General features: G+C 49.5%; 1 protein-coding gene across 2 annotated transcripts in view; it reads right to left on the reverse strand.

Annotated features, from left to right (window-relative positions):
- LOC137431136 (insulin receptor) overlaps window positions 1-17,819 on the reverse strand; it is a 221,411-nt gene that overhangs the window by 165,648 nt on the left and 37,944 nt on the right. For both annotated transcript variants that reach the window (XM_068122114.2, XM_068122116.2), the window contains one exon: window positions 6,192-6,478. In XM_068122114.2, the coding sequence (XP_067978215.1) occupies window positions 6,192-6,478 (287 nt within the window). The remainder of the gene's footprint in view (window positions 1-6,191; window positions 6,479-17,819) is intronic.

Consider the following 17,819-nt stretch of genomic DNA (forward strand, 5'->3'; position numbering starts at 1 on the left):
TTTTCAATATGGCCGCCACGGCAGCCATCTTGAAATTGGTTTCCGTCAATTGAGCAGAATGGCTTGTCCGATTAAATTCATTTTTGCAGTGTGTGTTGGGGTTGGGTAGAGGAAGGTTCCTTTCGAAAATGGGCGCAATGCGATTTTCAATATGGCCGCCATGGTAGCCATCTTGAAATTGGTTTCTGTCAATTTCGAGCAGAACGGCTTGTCCGATTAAATCCATTTTTGCAGTGTGTGTTGGGGTTGAGTAGAGGAAGGTTCCTTTCGAAAATTGGCGCACTGCGATTTTCAATATAGCCGCCACGGTAGCCATCTTGAAATTGGTTTCCGTCAATTTCGAGCAGAACGGCTTGTCCGATTAAATCCATGTTTGCAGTGTGTGTTGGGGTTGAGTAGAGGAAGGTGCCTTTCAAAAATGGGCGTGCTGCGATTTTCAATATGGCCGCCACGGCAGTCATCTTGAAATTGGTTTCTGTCAATTTCGAGCAGAATTGCTTGTCCGATTAAATTCATTTTTGCAGTGTGTGTTGGGGTTGAGTAGAGGAAGGTTCCTTTCGAAAATGGGCGCGCTGCAATTTTCAATATGGCCGCCACGGCAGCCATCTTGAAATTGGTTTCCACCATGCATGGTCTGAGGGGTTACGCCCGCTTTGCGTTGCTATTTATTTATATTGGCAAACATTGTAGCTAACACTGTGTATGAGCTTTGTGGTTTCCATCATTTCTCTTGTTTTGTTTTTGTCCCTTTGAAAAGCTTGCATTTTTCGTCATGCATACTCGTGCCTAGTGTTGGCTTAGCCTGGTGTTGGCTTAGCAGTTCGGGTGCCAGCTTGGGATCCTAGGATCCTGGGTTCGAATCCCGTCGATCGCTGAATTAACGCCAGGGGGGTTGACTCAGCCTGTCATCCTTCCGAGGTCGGCAAATTGAGTACCAGCTTGCTGGGATGAATGATCACGGTGTGTACCCCGATTTAGAATAGGTACACCGTATCCCTGCGCATCGTAAGAGCGTGACCAAGGGTTGGCGTCAGGGAGGGCATCCGGCCATAAAAACATTGCCTCAAACAGGGAACCATGATTGTCATGGGGCCCGCAAGGCTAACCCCCGCTCTCGCGCGGAAAATGGCCTTAAAACGATCATTCATTCATTCATTCATTCATATACTCGTGAGTTTCAGTCCTTATTCGTGATTGTTATGGCAAACTAATAATAAAATTGGACTTGTATCTGAAAATTTCTTTCAAGATGCTTGGAGTTTTCAAAGGGTTAAAGGAGAGTAGAGCCGTTCAAAGATTCTGAAATTATTGCTCACGTAAAATGCAATTGCGTCCTAATGTGCTGTGTCACTCAGCCAGCCCACCCAGCTCTTTCACGAGCCTCGATTCAGTATACAAAAAAAACAAAAAAAAACTCGGTTTTCTGAAAAACAACCTCCACCTAGGCATCTTTATATTGAGCTCGAACAGCCAATATTTGGGCAAGGAGGATGGCATAGGGGTACGCACACTCGCCTCTAAGCTGTCTAGTCTGGGTTAGAATCCGGACGCAGCTATAAACTGTCATCCCAGTGTTTTACAGGTAGGTTGATTCATCAATCTGTCCCTCTGATGGACGTTAAACAGGCGTCCCGTCTGCCAGCATGGCTTGGTGGACGTTAAACATCCCATGATGTCCTTCAAGAGTACCCAGGTCGAAAATCCCATAGAAAACCAAAAGGACAAATCCCATTTTAAAAAATCCCATTGGAAATTGGATCAGTAGGATCGACTGGTTTCAATAGGGAATGTGAAATACTGCACCAGTAGCAAATACCAATAAAAAACCAGTAGGTCAATGGGATCAGTAGGAGACCAATAGAATACCAATATATAAATGACCAGGATTGAAAATAACCAATTGTCATTTGTGGGAAAGTTGGATGCCAACACTGGGAATTGAACCCAAGTCCTCTGGTGAACTGTACGAGTGTTCTTTCTGCCATTATAAACAAACCGTGTGTTTTGCGTTTGTTGAAAACAAAATATAATTAAAGTATTTTGCTTCGTCTATGGGTTGTCGAAGCCTGGTGTTGGCTTAGCGGTTAGGGTGCCGGCCTGGGATCCTAGAATTCTGGGTTCGAATCCCGGTCGATCGCTGAATTAACACCAGGTGGGTTGACTCAGTTTGTCATCCTTCCGAGGTCGGCAAATTGAGTACCGGTTAACTGGTAATTCCCTGTGTGTGACAAGAGGCGACTAACAGGCTTGGCGGCAGGAAGGGCATCCGGCCATAAAACATTGCTTCAAAAAGGTGTTCAAAAAGGTGTTCATGGTGCCCAAAAAAGGCCAACCCCTGCTCTGCAGGGAAAAACGGCCTCGAAAGGCAGTTCCTTTCGTCTATGGGTTTTCAGACCAGTAAACTCTAATGGTTTCTGCTGGACCAGTTGAACTTAAAGGTTCCTATTGGTTTCTATGGGTTTCAGACCAGTTGCATGTAATAGTTTATATTGGTTTAACCCGAATCTGGTTTGGTTTCTACTGTAAACTCTACTGGTTCCTGTGGAAACGAATAGAAACCGTGATTTCCAATAGAGACCCATAGGTCCTACTGGTCTCTATTGGTTTATATGGGATTTTTCGACCTCGGTAGGAAATCTATCGCCGGCACCCTGAACAAATTCGCCAGGTGGGTGCAGCCGCACCAATGCAATTGGCTCCTAATGTGCTGTGTCACTCAGCCAGCCGACCCAACTCGGTTTTCTGAAAAACAACCTCCACCTAGGCATCTTTATATTGAGCTCGAACAGCCAATATTTGGGCAAGGAGGATGGCATATTGGCATGCAGTACAGTGCCTGCCCTAACCTACAGTGCAGCCGCACCCTCAGCCAATGATGCGACCCGGCAGCCTTGTCCTGCACATTAAATGAATGAATGAGACAATAGTCCCTGACAGGTAGGAGGTCGATCCAGCATGACCATGGGCCATTCACAAGGTCCAAGAGCGGAAAAAATATTGATTTGAGAAAATCGTTTTTTTTTGGGGTTTTTTCGGTTTTTTTTTTCCAAGAGCTTGAACATAAATCATATTTGAACATAATCATAAATTCAGAAGAAATATAGTCGACATAAATGTACTCCAACACCAATTAAAACAAGTAAACAATGGAAAACCCCACATATATTATATGGGATTTCAACCTGGGTTCCCTGTCATATAGCCACAGCTTCTGATGGGAATGGTAGAGGATACACGGCATTTTGTAGGTATTCATCATCCTTTGTGAAAATGGTATTCGTCGAGCGAAGAGAGAGAGTGCGGTCCCAGCCTATGGAGCTCACTCATCTGCAGGACCTGGTCAAACCACATGTGGCCTGACCAGTTCATGCAGCATCGTCTGGGCTACAATCAGGCAGGAATAAAGGACCTGTTTATTTCAAGCCGTCTCAAGAATTGAAATCGTTGGGAATAAAATGAATCACCAGTTCACCAGACTCGGTGGTGTAATGGTTAGAGCGTCTGCTCCGAGTCTGGGAGGTCGATGGTTCTCGTATCGCGGTCGAGTCATGACCAAAACTTTAAAGATGGTACGTGCTGCTTCTTTCTTGAAGCTGTTTGAATCTGAGCATTTAAAAAGGGTAGAGCATGGACAAACAACCATAGATTGGAAATCATGAAATTTCTTGGAAGAGGAAGCTTCTTCTTCTTCAATTTATAACAGGATCTGAGGCTCGTAGTGGAGCTGCCACACACATGAATATGCATACGAATACACGAGAAACAACAAACGAATGTTAGACGAGACCAAAACAGCCGCTGAGCTTTGGGGAAGCGTCTTCACTTCCCGGGGCACTCTGGGTACCAGCAACGTCAAGACAATGGCGTCGCCTTTCTCACCGCACTCAGCGGGGCATTTCCTGGGGATTAATTTCCTCCTCCTCATGGATGCCAACATATGGGTATTGTGCGTGCTCTTATTAGTCCCCTACCGGTGTACACCGGAGGGGACTATAGGTTTGCACGCTGTCCCTCCGTCCGTCAGTCCGTCAGTCCGTCACGCAAAGAACAGTTTTCCGGACCTTTTTCTAAACTCTTAATGCTAATGATTTCAAACTTGGCACATTGTTTCCTTATGATAAGTTACAGATCAAGTTCGAACTTCACGACGTTTCGATCATTTTTGACAAAGTTATGGCACTTTGGACTTTGGGAATTCTGATAATTCTGATAATCCTTAACTCAGTGCCATTTTAAGTTTTAATTTCTTTTAAAAAAGATTTTCTCTGCAATAATAGGACCGATTGAGATCAAATTTTCACCATATGATGGACTCGGTCTGTAGAATATTTTAATGGTAATTATGACGTCACAGGTCACGTGGTTCGGTCGCCATATTGTTTTTCGTGAAAACATGAAAACCCCTTTTTCTCTGCAACGGCTGAACAGATCGAGGCCAAACTTTGCAGGCGGAATCGCATACCCATGACGAACAAAAAAGTCAGCGAGCATGACGTCATGTGTCACATGGTTTCAGAGTTATGACGTTTTTAAGCATGAACCTTTAAAACCGAGCTCCTCCCTCATTTTTGATCCAATCGAGGGGAAACTTCACAGATCTGTTCAGCATGTCAGTATACTAAAATGTCCTTTTGGAATTTGCGATAGGGCACGTGGTTTGGCAGATATCGTTAATTAAACGAAAATATTTTTTTAAATGGATATCTCTTGTTTATTCTCGAGTTCTCCTCAAGCCGCACCGCGCGTCCTCAGCCTCGTCTCGCGAACGTCAACAGCGCGACACAGCGCGCGCTTTCTGGAGGGGCGGAGCCAAGCCGAGCAACATATATATACACATCGATCATTGATCGTGAACCGGAAAATATAATAAATTACTGATGGTTTCAGAGTTATGACGTTTTTAAGCATGAACCTTTAAAACCGAGCCCCTCCCTCATTTTTGATCCAATTGAGGGGAAACTTCACAAATCTGTTCAGCATGTCATTCTACTAAAATTTCCTTTTGGAATTTGCGATACGGCACGTGGTTTGGCAGATATCGTTAATTAAACGAAAATATTTTGAAAAAATGGATATCTCTTGAATCGCTAGTACCTCAGACCGTGAGTTGGTAATAATTTATATAATTCACACAGTGCAATACGTGCAGGCCGCTCCACGGAGCGACCTTGGGGGGCTTATCAACGAGGCGAGGCGTGACACACGTGTCTCAGCATACCTCAGATCAAGTTTGAAAACCAGCATCAACCGTGCATAAATTTGCATATTCGATCATTTTTGACAAAGTTATGGCACTTTGAACTTTGGTAGGGGACATGTATTGCAGCGCAATACTCAGAATGCTTGTTTCAAATGCTGAACGTCAAGCAAGGAAGCAGCACGTACGACTCTCTGGTATGAGTCGGCCGGGGTTTGAACCGCTGACCTCCCAGACTCAGAGCTTTATTCCATTTTATGAGAGAGATGACCAACAACTGCAGGTGGATGTGTAAACTCAGGCTACTACCCCAAAGCATATGGCGAAATTCAGACAAATAAGGCTGTAGTTTTATTTAGATACATGTCGGTGTGTGTAAATTAACTTGTAGTACCATATATTAACCCGTCTCGTCCTGCATGTGCAAACAAAACTATGGTCAAATACAAATGAGCACGTTGAGCTCCTGGATACATGAATGCAGACATGTATCTTATACCTGTCTTGTCTGGAGTCATCTCACTTTTGTTTGGTAGACAAAGTCTAGGCTCATGGAAGAACGAAGTGATAGAGAGTAGAAAGAAACGCGCCGACATTAGGGCAGTATGACAACGCATGGAAGGAACATGAAGATGAAAGAAGAGACAGACAGAGAGGAAATGTAGCAACCTGCGAGTATATACAGACAGATAGGGTTAATGAGCATGCATAAGTTCATGGGAAGGGATGGGGGACGACCTGAGATGGTGGTGCCCTGTGAACTTGAAACCCTGTAGGGAAGAGTGGGATTGAACAGGCTGAGGAAGAAGGTTGCGCAAGCAGGAGAAATGCGGAACAAAGGAGCGGAGGTGAATTGGTCTGGATTTTGACAGTTTCATAAGGTTGTTGCTGGAAGAACGAGTGCGACCTGGAAGGACTGGGGAGATCGGCTCATTGGAGCAATAAAAACAAGCCTCGAGCACCAGCACACGTGACAAGTTTTATGCTTACTTACCTTGAGGTCCAACATCTCAAAGACGACGAGAGCATAGTTGTAGAAGAGATGAGTGCCGTGGATGACGGCCAGGTTTGGGAACAGGTCTCTCAGGCTTTCGATACCCGAGACGCGGAAAAGCAGCAGATATTCGGTAATCATGGTGAGACGTGGAAAACTGAGGCCCCGAAAGTCATCGGGACCACTGTCGCGGATCAACAGTATCTGCAGATAGCCCTCCACAATGGTGCAGTTTTCCAACTCCCGAAGTTGAGCCACCGAGTTCCGCACATCCATTTTTTGGCAGACTGCAACAGACAAACAACAAATATAATGGCATAAGCAAACTTTAAACTTCAAAACATTGTCGTCATTAATGATAGCACTTGGCAAATGGCAGACTGCTTATTAGTCCCCTACCGGTTTCTTCAGAGAGGACTATAGGTTTGCATCTCCGTCTGTCCGTCCAAACATCCCACCTGTGGCTTTTCAGACATTTTTCCCATACCCTTTAACATATTTAACTGAAACTTGGTGCATGGCCTTATTATAATAAGTTACAAGTTCGAGTTTCAGAGCGTTTTGTCAATTTTTCAGAGTAATTCCCCTTTTGTGCTTAGAAAATATCACATCGGTAGGGGACACATATTACAAAGCAATTCCCACTCTTGTTCAATTAGTCCTTCACTTTCCTCCAATGACCACCTTTAGAGGCCATTTTTCCCCGCAGAGCAGGGGTTGGCCTTTTTCGGGCACCGTGGTCCCATTTCTGAAGCAATGTTTTATGGCTGGATGCCCTTCCTGCCGCCAACCCTGTTGGTCGCATTTGCGACACACAGGGAATTACCAGTGAACTGGTACTCAATTTGCCGACCTCGGAAGGATGACAGGCTGAGTCAACCCCGCTGGCGTTAATTCAGCAATTGACCGGGATTCGAACCTAGGATCCTAGGATCCCAAGCCAGCACCCTAACCGCTAAGCCAACACCAGGCAAAGCAAAAACTAGAAAGATTCTGAAGATGCAAAGCCTGTCCGCATCTGCTTTGTATTCAGACTTCTTCTTCAGGATGCTAAACATGACAAAAACAGAAAAAAGAAATACAAAACAAATTGACGATTCTAGGCGACCTTGACATTTTGACATCAAAAGCAATCGGCTACAGTGACCCAATGTGCCAACCCTGCTCAAATTTCGGGTCAATCGGATGAAAATTGACGATTTTATGCGACGCTCACCTTTGACCTAATTATTAATTTGTCTTCTCCATATTCTCATAATAAAGTTTTGTTGAAAATTTGATGACAAAAGCTCAAATGGTAAAAAAAACCGTTAAGGCTGGACAGACAGACAGACAGACACAGACAGACAGACAGACAGACAGACACACAAAGAACACACAGCGGTGATTGCGTGGGAGACAGGCTAATGAAACAAGATAACGACCTATAGTTCTGTGCACCAGCTAACAGACGTTGTTTTGATGGAATAAGACAGTGGGCTTTTTGTTCTTGTATCAGTGCTGAGATGTTGGAATCTCACATCCCATGTTGATTGTCTGTTGCCCACAAACGTCCATGTCTTTCCCTTGGTTAAAACAAGGGAAGCCCTTGGTTAAAATATCACAATATAAAAAAGGAAGCCTTTTATTCTTGCGCTGGTTGAAAGAGCTCAAAATTAGGTGATATATTTCTTAACAGCAAAGAAAATATAAATTCAGGAGCGATTGAGGCAGCAGTCTGTTGGCTATACACCACCTGGGTTCAATATTTTGTCTGAATGAAAAACATATAATTTTCCCAGAGGTTTGGATTAATTTGAATAAACTTTTACTTATATTTTTTCTCTCCAAGGAGTGTTTCCATGTTTCAGGGTGGGACAGATAGACACACACACACACACACATAATTAGCTTATTATATTATATACTAGCAAAGGTACCAGGTGGTGCTGGGCAACACAGAGTGGCTTCACTGACAGGGATATGAAGAGAAGGAAGGAGAGAGAGAGAGAGGATGGGAGGGGTAGTGGGTAGTGAGGGAAGGGGAGAGGGGAGAGAGAGGGGAGAAGAGGGAGTGGAGGATGGATGGGGGAGAGTGGAGGGGAGGGGGATAGAGAGTAGGTGAGGGGAAATGGGAGGGGCAGGGAGAGAGAGAGAGAGGTGGAGGAGAGATAGAGAGGGGAGAGGAAGAGACAGAGAGTGGTGGGGAGATACAGAGAGGGTTGGGGAGAGACAAATATGGGTGGGGGAGAGACAGATAGGGGTGAGGGAGAGACAGATAGGGGTGAGGGAGAGACAAATAGGGGATGGGGAGAGACAGATAGGGGTGAGGGAGAGACAGATAGGGGTGAGGGAGAGTCAAATATGGGTGGGGGAGAGACAGATAGGGGTGGGGGGGAGACAGATAGAGGTGAGGGAGAGACAAATAGGGGTGGGGGAGAGACAGATAGGGGTGGGGGAGGGACAGATAGGGGTGGGGAAGAGACAGATAGGGGTGAGGGAGAGACAAATAGGGGTGGGGGAGAGATAGATAGGGGTGAGGGAGAGACAAATAGGGGTGGGGGAGAGACAGACAGGGGTGGGGGAGAGACAGATAGGGGTGGGGTAGAGAAAGAGAGGGTTGGGGAGAGACAAATATGGAGAAAGCGAATCCTCACCACATGTTGTTATACTGTACACTCTGGATGGGAGGGGTGGTGCAATGAGGTGAGTGGGAGCAAGGGAAAGAGAGAGGGAGAGAGCAGGGGGAGGAGGGGCTGAGGATCAAGAGGGGGAAGATAGAGAGATGGGAAAGAGTAGAGTATGAGGAAGGGGTGAGGAGGGGGAAGGAGGAGTGAGGAGAGAGAGAAGGGAGGGGTTGAAAATCCAGCAGATGCGATGCCCAGTTTAACGTCCATCTGGGGGACCGCACACACATTGATGAATCACCCTGCCTGTGAAACACCGAACTGACAGTTTACAGCTGGGTCGGGATGCAAACCCAGGCTAGACAGCCTAGAACGAGTGTACATACCTCTTGCCCATCATGCTTGTCCCGTTACTTTTAATCCTCTAATTTATTTTACCTTCCTAACTCCTGGGATGTCCCCAGGGAGTACCGAGCCGCCCTATCACCATGGAAGCCAAGTGGCTTAAGCACTCAAGGAAGCACGCCAACAAAACGGTTGAAGAATAACACGTTTATTTTATCACCTTGACATTTGTAATTTAAAAAATGACGTCCGCTGTCATAAAAAGTCAATTATAACACTTGTGACTGTATCACCATGACTTACAAACATAGGTTGATAAGGAAGGGCTTACTTTTATGGCATTATTTCACAATGCTCTATATATGCCACACGGCCAGACATAACAGCAGTGAACGAAGAAGCCTTTATGTAATTCGTAATACTATGGAGATTTCACACTCTCTTTTAAATCTCAGAACTTAGATGATATTGTAGCGGCTGCCGCTGGGTTTTCACAATCGCCTTGCACCTATCAAGGACGCGGAGCGATCACCATGCCAGGCTCGTCCAGGACGCCCGGGCAGGCTCGCCCTCAACTTGCCAGGCCGCAGCCAGGACGCTGGGCCACGCCCCCTGGCGCCGGGCCTGGGCAAACCCCCCGGGATAATAGATATATATTGCTGCCCGATAAACGGGTTTTCAGAGTGCCTGAGTGTTTGATTTGATTAAAGCAACTCGGATGAATTCCAGCTTTTTGTCGCGTCCATTCTTCCGATCGACGTGGGAGCCCCAGCTCCTTCATTGGTGACCTACCGACATGGACACGGCAGTCGCCCTTAAACTGCCTACCTTCTGGGAGGCTCATGCGGCGGTTTGGTTCGCACAGGCGGAGTCCCTGTTCGCCCTGCGAGGCATCACGGCCGACGACACCCGCTTCCACCATGTGGTAGCTGCGCTCGGTTCGGCTACCGCGGCCCGCGCCCTGAGCCTCCTCGAGAGCCCGCCAGCCGCTGACAAATACGGCGCGATTAAGAAGCTTCTCCTCGATGCTTTCGCCCTCCCATCGGCGGAACGCGCACGGCGCCTGCTCGAACTGCCTGAGCTCGGCGACACGCGCCCTTCCGAGCGAATGGACTACATGCTTTCACTGCTCGGCGAGCACTCTCCGGCATTCCTGTTCCGGGAGCTGTTCCTCCGTCAGCTGCCTAACCCGGTACGCCTTGCCCTGGCAAGCACGACGATCACAGATCCCCGGGCCCTTGCCAGAGAAGCCGACAAGATCTCCGCCGCAGGACAGCGCATCGCAGCGGCGACATGGGACCCACCGCCATCCGACGCAACACCCATGGCGCCCGAGCACCCGGCACGGTCGACGGCCGAACTGCCGACGCAATTGGCGGCCGCTACACCGAGCCGACCACCTCCAGCACGACGACCGGGGCCTCCACCTGACCAAGCGTGGTGTTACTATCATGCCAGGTTCGGACAGAAGGCCCGGACATGCCGACCCCCGTGCACCTTCGGCAGGCCGGGAAACGGCCGGGCCGGCGTTCATTACCAGCCATGAGCGCCGGCCACACGGGCAACTTACTGTTCATCACGGATAAAGCGTCCGGACGGCGCTTCCTGTGCGACACCGGCGCCCAACTGAGCGTCATACCCGCCTCTGACCAGGACAGGCAATCCGCGGTTTGCGGCCCCTCCTTGGTTGCGGCCAACGGATCGACCATCCGCACCTTCGGCCCGCGCAACGTCACCCTCTGCTTCGGCGGCCAACGCTTTGCTTGGACGTTTGTAACCGCAAACGTGCCCATGGCTCTGCTAGGCACCGACTTCCTCTGCACACACGGACTGCTGGTGGACGTCCAACGGCGTCGTTTAATCAACGCCGAAACCTTCAGCTCCCTGGTATGCACATTGAGCAGCTCCGCGCCGACCGAGCTGGCATGCACCGTCCCGGCGGCGAACGAGTTTGCTCGCCTGCTCACGGAGTTCCCGGCCCTCACGCGGCCGACGTTTTCGGCCGTCGCAGTACGGCATGGGATCGAGCACCACATACCAACCACGGGCCCGCCGGTCTACGCCAGGGCCCGCCGCCTCGACCCAGCCAAGCTCGCCGTAGCGAAGGCCGAATTCGACGCGTTGGAGCACCTCGGCATCGTGCGGCGCTCCGATAGCGCGTGGGCCTCGCCACTGCACATCGTGCCAAAGCCGGGGGGTGGATGGCGCCCGTGTGGCGACTACCGCCGTCTCAATGACACTACCACCCCCGACAGGTACCCGATCCCGCATATCCAAGACTTCTCCGCCCGTCTGGCGGGACGGGTCATTTTTTCGAAAATTGATCTCATACGGGGATATCACCAGGTACCTGTCAGGGCGGCCGACGTCCCTAAAACGGCAGTCATCACGCCGTTCGGCTTATTCGAATTCTTGCGGATGCCGTTTGGTCTCAAGAACGCGGCTCAGGCGTTCCAGCGCTTGATGGACGGCGTGCTGCGTGACCTGCCGTTCCTTTTCGTTTACCTGGACGACATCCTCGTCGCCAGCACGTCCCGGGCCGAGCACCTCCTCCACCTCCGAACACTGTTCGGGCGCCTCAGCGAGCACGGCCTCATCGTCAACCCGGCCAAATGCCACTTCGGCACGACGGCCGTTGATTTTTTGGGCCACCACATCACCAAGAACGGGGCCGTGCCGCTGCCAACCAAGGTCGAGGCCATCACCACGTTCCCGCGTCCCCGCACCATAAAGGCCCTGCAGGAATACCTGGGAATGGTGAATTTTTATCACCGCTTCGTGCCCCGCGCTGCTCAACTCATGCGGCCCCTCTACGAAGCCCTCCGGGGCAAGCCGGCCAAGCACGACATCGCCTGGTCCGCAGCAATGGATGCGGCCTTCCAACGCTCAAAGCGGGCCCTCGCCGACGCAACACTGCTCGCTCACCCGGTGCTCAACGCTCCCATCGCCCTCACCACGGATGCCTCCGACTACGCGGTGGGCGCCGTACATGAGCAATGGGTGAACGGGGTTTGGCAGCCACTCGCTTTTTTCAGCCGGCAGCTCCGGCCGAACGAGCTCAAATACAGCACGTTTGACCGGGAGCTCCTCGGTCTACACCTGGCCGTCCGCCATTTCCGCCACCTCCTGGAGGGCCGACCTTTCACGGCGTTCGTCGACCACAAGCCGTTGGTTTACGCCATGGCCAAGGTCACGGAGCCATGGTCGGCCCGCCAACAGCGCCACCTCTCCGCCGTGTCGGAGTTTACCACGGACATCCGGCACGTCGCCGGCAAAAACAACGCCGTGGCCGACTGTCTTTCCCGGGCCAGCGCGAACGCGGTCCACCTGGGCGTGGATTTTGCGCTTATGGCGGCGGACCAAACCACCGACACCACGGTGCAAGCCCTCCGGGCGGCGGACACGGGCCTCCGCCTGGCCGACATCCCCTGCGCGGACACTGTCCTGCTCTGCGACGTCTCCCAAGGCCAGCCTCGCCCCATCGTGCCCGTCACCTGGCAACGCCGCATCTTCGCCTCCCTCCACGGCCTTTCCCACCCGGGCCGGAAAGCTTCCCAGAAGCTGGTGTCGGCGCGTTTCGTCTGGCACGGCCTTCGTCGGGACGTCCGCGATTGGACCAGCACCTGCACGGCCTGCCAACGGGCCAAGGTCCACCGACACACCCAGGCCCCGCTGGCACCTTTCACCGTGCCCGAACGACGTTTCGACCACGTCAACGTGGATCTGGTGGGCCCCCTCCCCCCGTCACGGGGGTTCACACACCTGCTCACCATGGTGGACAGGACCACCAGGTGGCCGGAGGCCGTTCCCCTCGTCTCCACCACCACCGCCGACGTGGCGCAGGCTTTCATCGCCACCTGGGTCGCCCGCTTCGGCGCACCGGCGGACATCTCGTCAGACCGCGGACCACAGTTCACCTCCGAGCTGTGGGGCGCGGTCGCCCGCAACCTGGGGGTCAAGCTCCACCGTACTACGGCCTACCACCCCCAAGCAAACGGGTTGTGCGAGCGATTCCACCGCTCCATGAAGGCCGCGCTCATGGCCGGCCTTCAAGACGGCGGTTGGGCCGACCGGCTGCCGTGGGTCCTTTTGGGCCTTCGCACGGCCCCCAAGGAGGACCTCCAGGCATCCACCGCCGAGCTTGTCTATGGCCAGGCGCTATGCGTCCCGGGCGAATTCGTGCCCGACGCTACCAGTCCCTGGTCCGCAGCTCACCAGCGCTCGGACCTCCAGGAGGCCGCCCGACGGTTTGCCCCCGTGCCAACATCCCACCACGGTGACCCCCAGTCCTACGTCCCCCCAGCACTCCGCACAGCGGAGTATGTTTTTGTGCGTCACGACGCACATCGGTGGCCACTCCAGCCGCCGTACGACGGGCCCTTCCGGGTGCTGCGACGGGACGACAAGTCGTTCGTCATCGACATCGGCGGCAGGTCGGACCGGATTGCGGTGGACCGCCTCAAGCCGGCGCACGTGGACGTCGACCACCCACCACGGGTGGCCCTTCCGCCGCGGCGAGGCCGCCCCCCGTCCACGGTGCCCCCCACTCGACCGCCCACCACCTCACCGGACCCCCTCCCACGACCCGCCAGGGGTCACTTCGGCCGGGTCATCAGGACCCCCCTCGAATTGACCCTGCCGGTGCAAGTCGATTCTGGGGGGACGTGTGTAGCGGCTGCCGCTGGGTTTTCACAATCGCCTTGCACCTATCAAGGACGCGGAGCGATCACCATGCCGGGCTCGTCCAGGACGCCCGGGCAGGCCCGCGCTCAACTTGCCAGGCCTCGGTCGGGACACCCGGGCATGCCCGGGCATGCCCGGGCAGGCTCGCCCTCAACTTGCCAGGCCGCAGGGCCACGCCCCCTGGCGCCGGGCCTGGGCAAACCCCCCGGGATAATAGATATATATTGCTGCCCGATAAACGGGTTTTCAGAGTGCCTGAGTGTTTGATTTGATTAAAGCAACTCGGATGAATTCCAGCTTTTTGTCGCGTCCATTCTTCCGATCGACGTGGGAGCCCCAGCTCCTTCAATATACTTTAATTATTTTGTGAGAGTAGATCATGTTTGCAATGCAACACACGTCTTAATTATTTTAGTTTCACTCAATTAAGCTGGTTAATTTTGGCACATTCCTTAATCTTTTCTTCACTCAATATAATTCTCCGAACAGTAGAAAAAGTTAAGTTTAATGGTTTGGAAATTTCATATTTTCTTGTGAAAATATGGAGAAGGAGGGATCAGAGCCTTGCTTATCCCCTTGTCCCCTACCCAACCGGTCCCAATGAATGTTCTTGTTCCAAGCACTCAGCAATTGTGAGCCATATGCAGCAGGAGAAATTGTTTTAGGTATGCAAAGCTACAGAATAAGTTAAAGTTTCTGTAACTTATCATAATAAAGTCATTTACCAAGTTTCAGTTGAATATGTTAAAGGGTATGGGAAAAAGTCTGGAAAACCACAGATGGGATGGACAGACAGATGGGCAGATGGAGAGCAAACCTATAGTCCCCTCCGTCCTTGTATTTATATAGAGAATGAAGCTATTTGTTATTTTCATGAGTTCCATACTCCATGGCACAATAAAGGTGATACGAGCCCATTGTCAATCAAACGTGGTTAATGTTTTTGTTTTCATGGTGCTGCTTAATCCCCAATGGACAAATAATCCAAAAATTACATCTTACATTAAAGTTGATACGAGAGCTTTAGAAAGGGTATTTGCCACGTGGATTTCAATATGACTGACACCAACGACACTTTGTAAACAAGACAGAGCAAATAACAACACAGAGCCTTGTTGGGGTATATACATTACAGTAGATCTGAGAGCCTGTGTGGAGTTACAGTACTCACTGGCACACAGCACCATTACAGAAGTAATTTTCCTGTACATTCGGGAATGCGTGGGGATAACAAGTCTTCCAATAAATTCCCACATCAATCTTTGAATGAATGATAGATTACAGTAGATCCTTTCTAACTTGGACATATTGCACATTCGTGAAATAAAATCAAATTATGGTTAAACTAGATTTTACTTGACAACTTTTCTGAACTGTGCCCATCGGCCTTGCAGCACACCTCAAATCATGGGCGGTGCGGGCAAACACACACTCAGGAATGGGATATTATCCAAATTCAACATACAAAATCAACTTGTGGTTAGAGTAGATGAAAAAATGTTATGGTTGCATTAGACACCTGTCTGATTGTGACCTAGTCCGCAATATTAAAGTTGATCTGCGTGCGGGCAAGCACGCACCCTTTGGGAATGGCCGAGTGGGTGAGACTAATGAATGATGTGGTGGGCCAGTGAGCAGACAACTCTGCGGCTCGTGAACATGGTAGAATGCATTTTTGTAAAACGTCAAATATTGAATGAAGTGTCAAAACACTTCTCAAATTTCACGACAACGGTCATGACAAAGTGGCTGCTGCTGCAGACGACAAAGAAGCAGCTTCAAAAACACAAAAAACGTGCGAAGGTGCTGTCAACCTGTCTAATTGCCAAAAATAAATTCACCGGCTCAGCTGAGGTGGATATAAATAGTTGAAGTTGAGGTACACTACTGATCAAAAGTTTTAGAACACCTCAATTTTTCCAGTTTTTATTGAAATTTCAGCAATTCAAGTCCAGTGAATAACCTGAAATGGTACAAAGGTAAGCAGTAAACTGCTCGAGGTTAAAAAAAAAAGAAGTTTAGGTTAGCAAAAATGGGGAAAAATGTAAATTGCACAGTTATATTGTAAAAAAAAAAAGGCCTTCTTCGGGGAACAAGTAATGGGTTAACAACTTACAGCTGTTCTGCAGCAATGTAAGTAAATTAAGCATAGAAAGTTGATGCAAACAATTCCTATAGGTGTCCCAACCTCTGCTGATTACTTGATTTCAAACCCCTGTCTGTATAAAAGCAGTATTGGAACAGACTGTTATTGCACCCTCTGAAGCATTATTTGGACAATATTGCACTGCAGGAAGTAGTATATTGGAAACTGGAGGAAACTGACAGGAAGAGGTCTGGCAGACCCAAAGCCACAACAGAATCAGAAGACAAGTTTCTGAGAGTCAACAGCTTGCGTGATAGGCGGCTCACAGGACAACAGCTTCAAGCACAGCTTAACACTGGTCGAAGTAAGCAAGTCTCAGTTTCAACTGTGAAGAGACGACTTTGAGCTGCAGGTTTGACAGGTCGAGTGGCAGTACGAAAGCCATTGCTAAGACGGCAAAATAAGAAAAAGAGGCTTGCCTGGGCCATGAAGCACCACCAGTGGACTACTGAAGACTTGAAGAAGGTCTTATGGACCAATGAATCAAAATTTGAAATCTTTGGTTCATCACGCAGAGTTTTTGTACGCAGTCGAGAAGGTGAAAGGATGGTTCCTCAGTGTGTGACACCAACTGTCAAACATGGAGGAGGAAGCGTGATGGTCTGTGGCTCTTTTGCTGGATCCAGAGTCGGCGACTTGCACAGAGTGACTGGCACCCTGGACCAAAAGGGCTACCACAGCATTTTGCAGCGCCATGCAATATCCTCTGGTATACGCCTAGTTGGTCAGGGGTTCATCCTACAGCAAGATAATGACCCTAAACACACTTCCAGGCTATGTCAAAACTACCTTCAAGGAAAAGAACAAGACAGTAGGCTTCAAATCATGGAATGGCCAGCACAGTCTCCAGACTTAAACCCCATCGAGCTGGTTTGGGATGAACTGGACAGAAGGGTGAAAGCAAAGCAACCGACAAGTGCAACACATTTGTGGGAACTTCTGCAACAGTGTTGGGAAGAACTTCCCGAACAATATTTGATTTCCATTGTAGAAAGAATGACACGAGTGTGTTCGGCAGTTGTATCTGCAAAAGGTGGCTACTTTGCCGAGTCAAAAATTTAAATTAAATTTTGTTAAACAAAATGATTCTATGATTTCATTTTGATCTCCAAATGTTTTATTTGTTCTCTGCTTAATTTCAGAGTACATTGAGACATTCAACTGCGTAAATTTCAATAAAAACTGGAAAAATTGAGGTGTTCTAAAACTTTTGACCAGTAGTGTAGATCTAATGTGGCAATGGCCAGGCAGGCAATGAGGAGGAGAATGAAACAGCCTGATTGCCTCTCCCTTCCCTCCCACCCCCCCCCCCCCCCTCCTTGCAGTCAACATCCAATGAAAGGATGAGGGAAGAAGAAGAAGAAGAAGTTTAATTTCAGCCACACATTTGCCTTTATTGGAGTCATGCTCAAAGGATGAGAGGCAGCAAGGTGACAAGAGGGCGACAAACCGAGATCAACAGTCGTTTATGAAGCCTTGCGGGTAAAAGTTAATCCCAAAAGAAGTGTGTCAAGAGGATGAGGAAAAAAGCACCACTTATGTCAAACAGGAAAGCAAGGATTATGTAAGATTATAAATGAAGAATTACAACCTAAAAAGTTCTTTAAAGTTGGGTTGTTTTTAAAGCAAAACAAACGGATTTGGTGTGAAATGACAAATAATATACAAATTACCCAAATAAAATCATGACCATATAACCGTACAGACCAAGGATAGGGAGCATGTATCGATGACAGAACGACCGGTCGTGTTTATGAAACTTACACCAGGTGTGAAAAAAGCAAGCCTATACATAGCCGACAGGGCAGCTTAGGCCTGTGTGCAGACGCTCCCTTGCTTGTCCGATCA

Source organism: Myxine glutinosa, chromosome 7 (assembly GCF_964187855.1).
Source record: "Myxine glutinosa chromosome 7, kmMyxGlut1.1, whole genome shotgun sequence".
In the NCBI taxonomy this organism is placed as follows: domain Eukaryota; kingdom Metazoa; phylum Chordata; class Myxini; order Myxiniformes; family Myxinidae; genus Myxine; species Myxine glutinosa.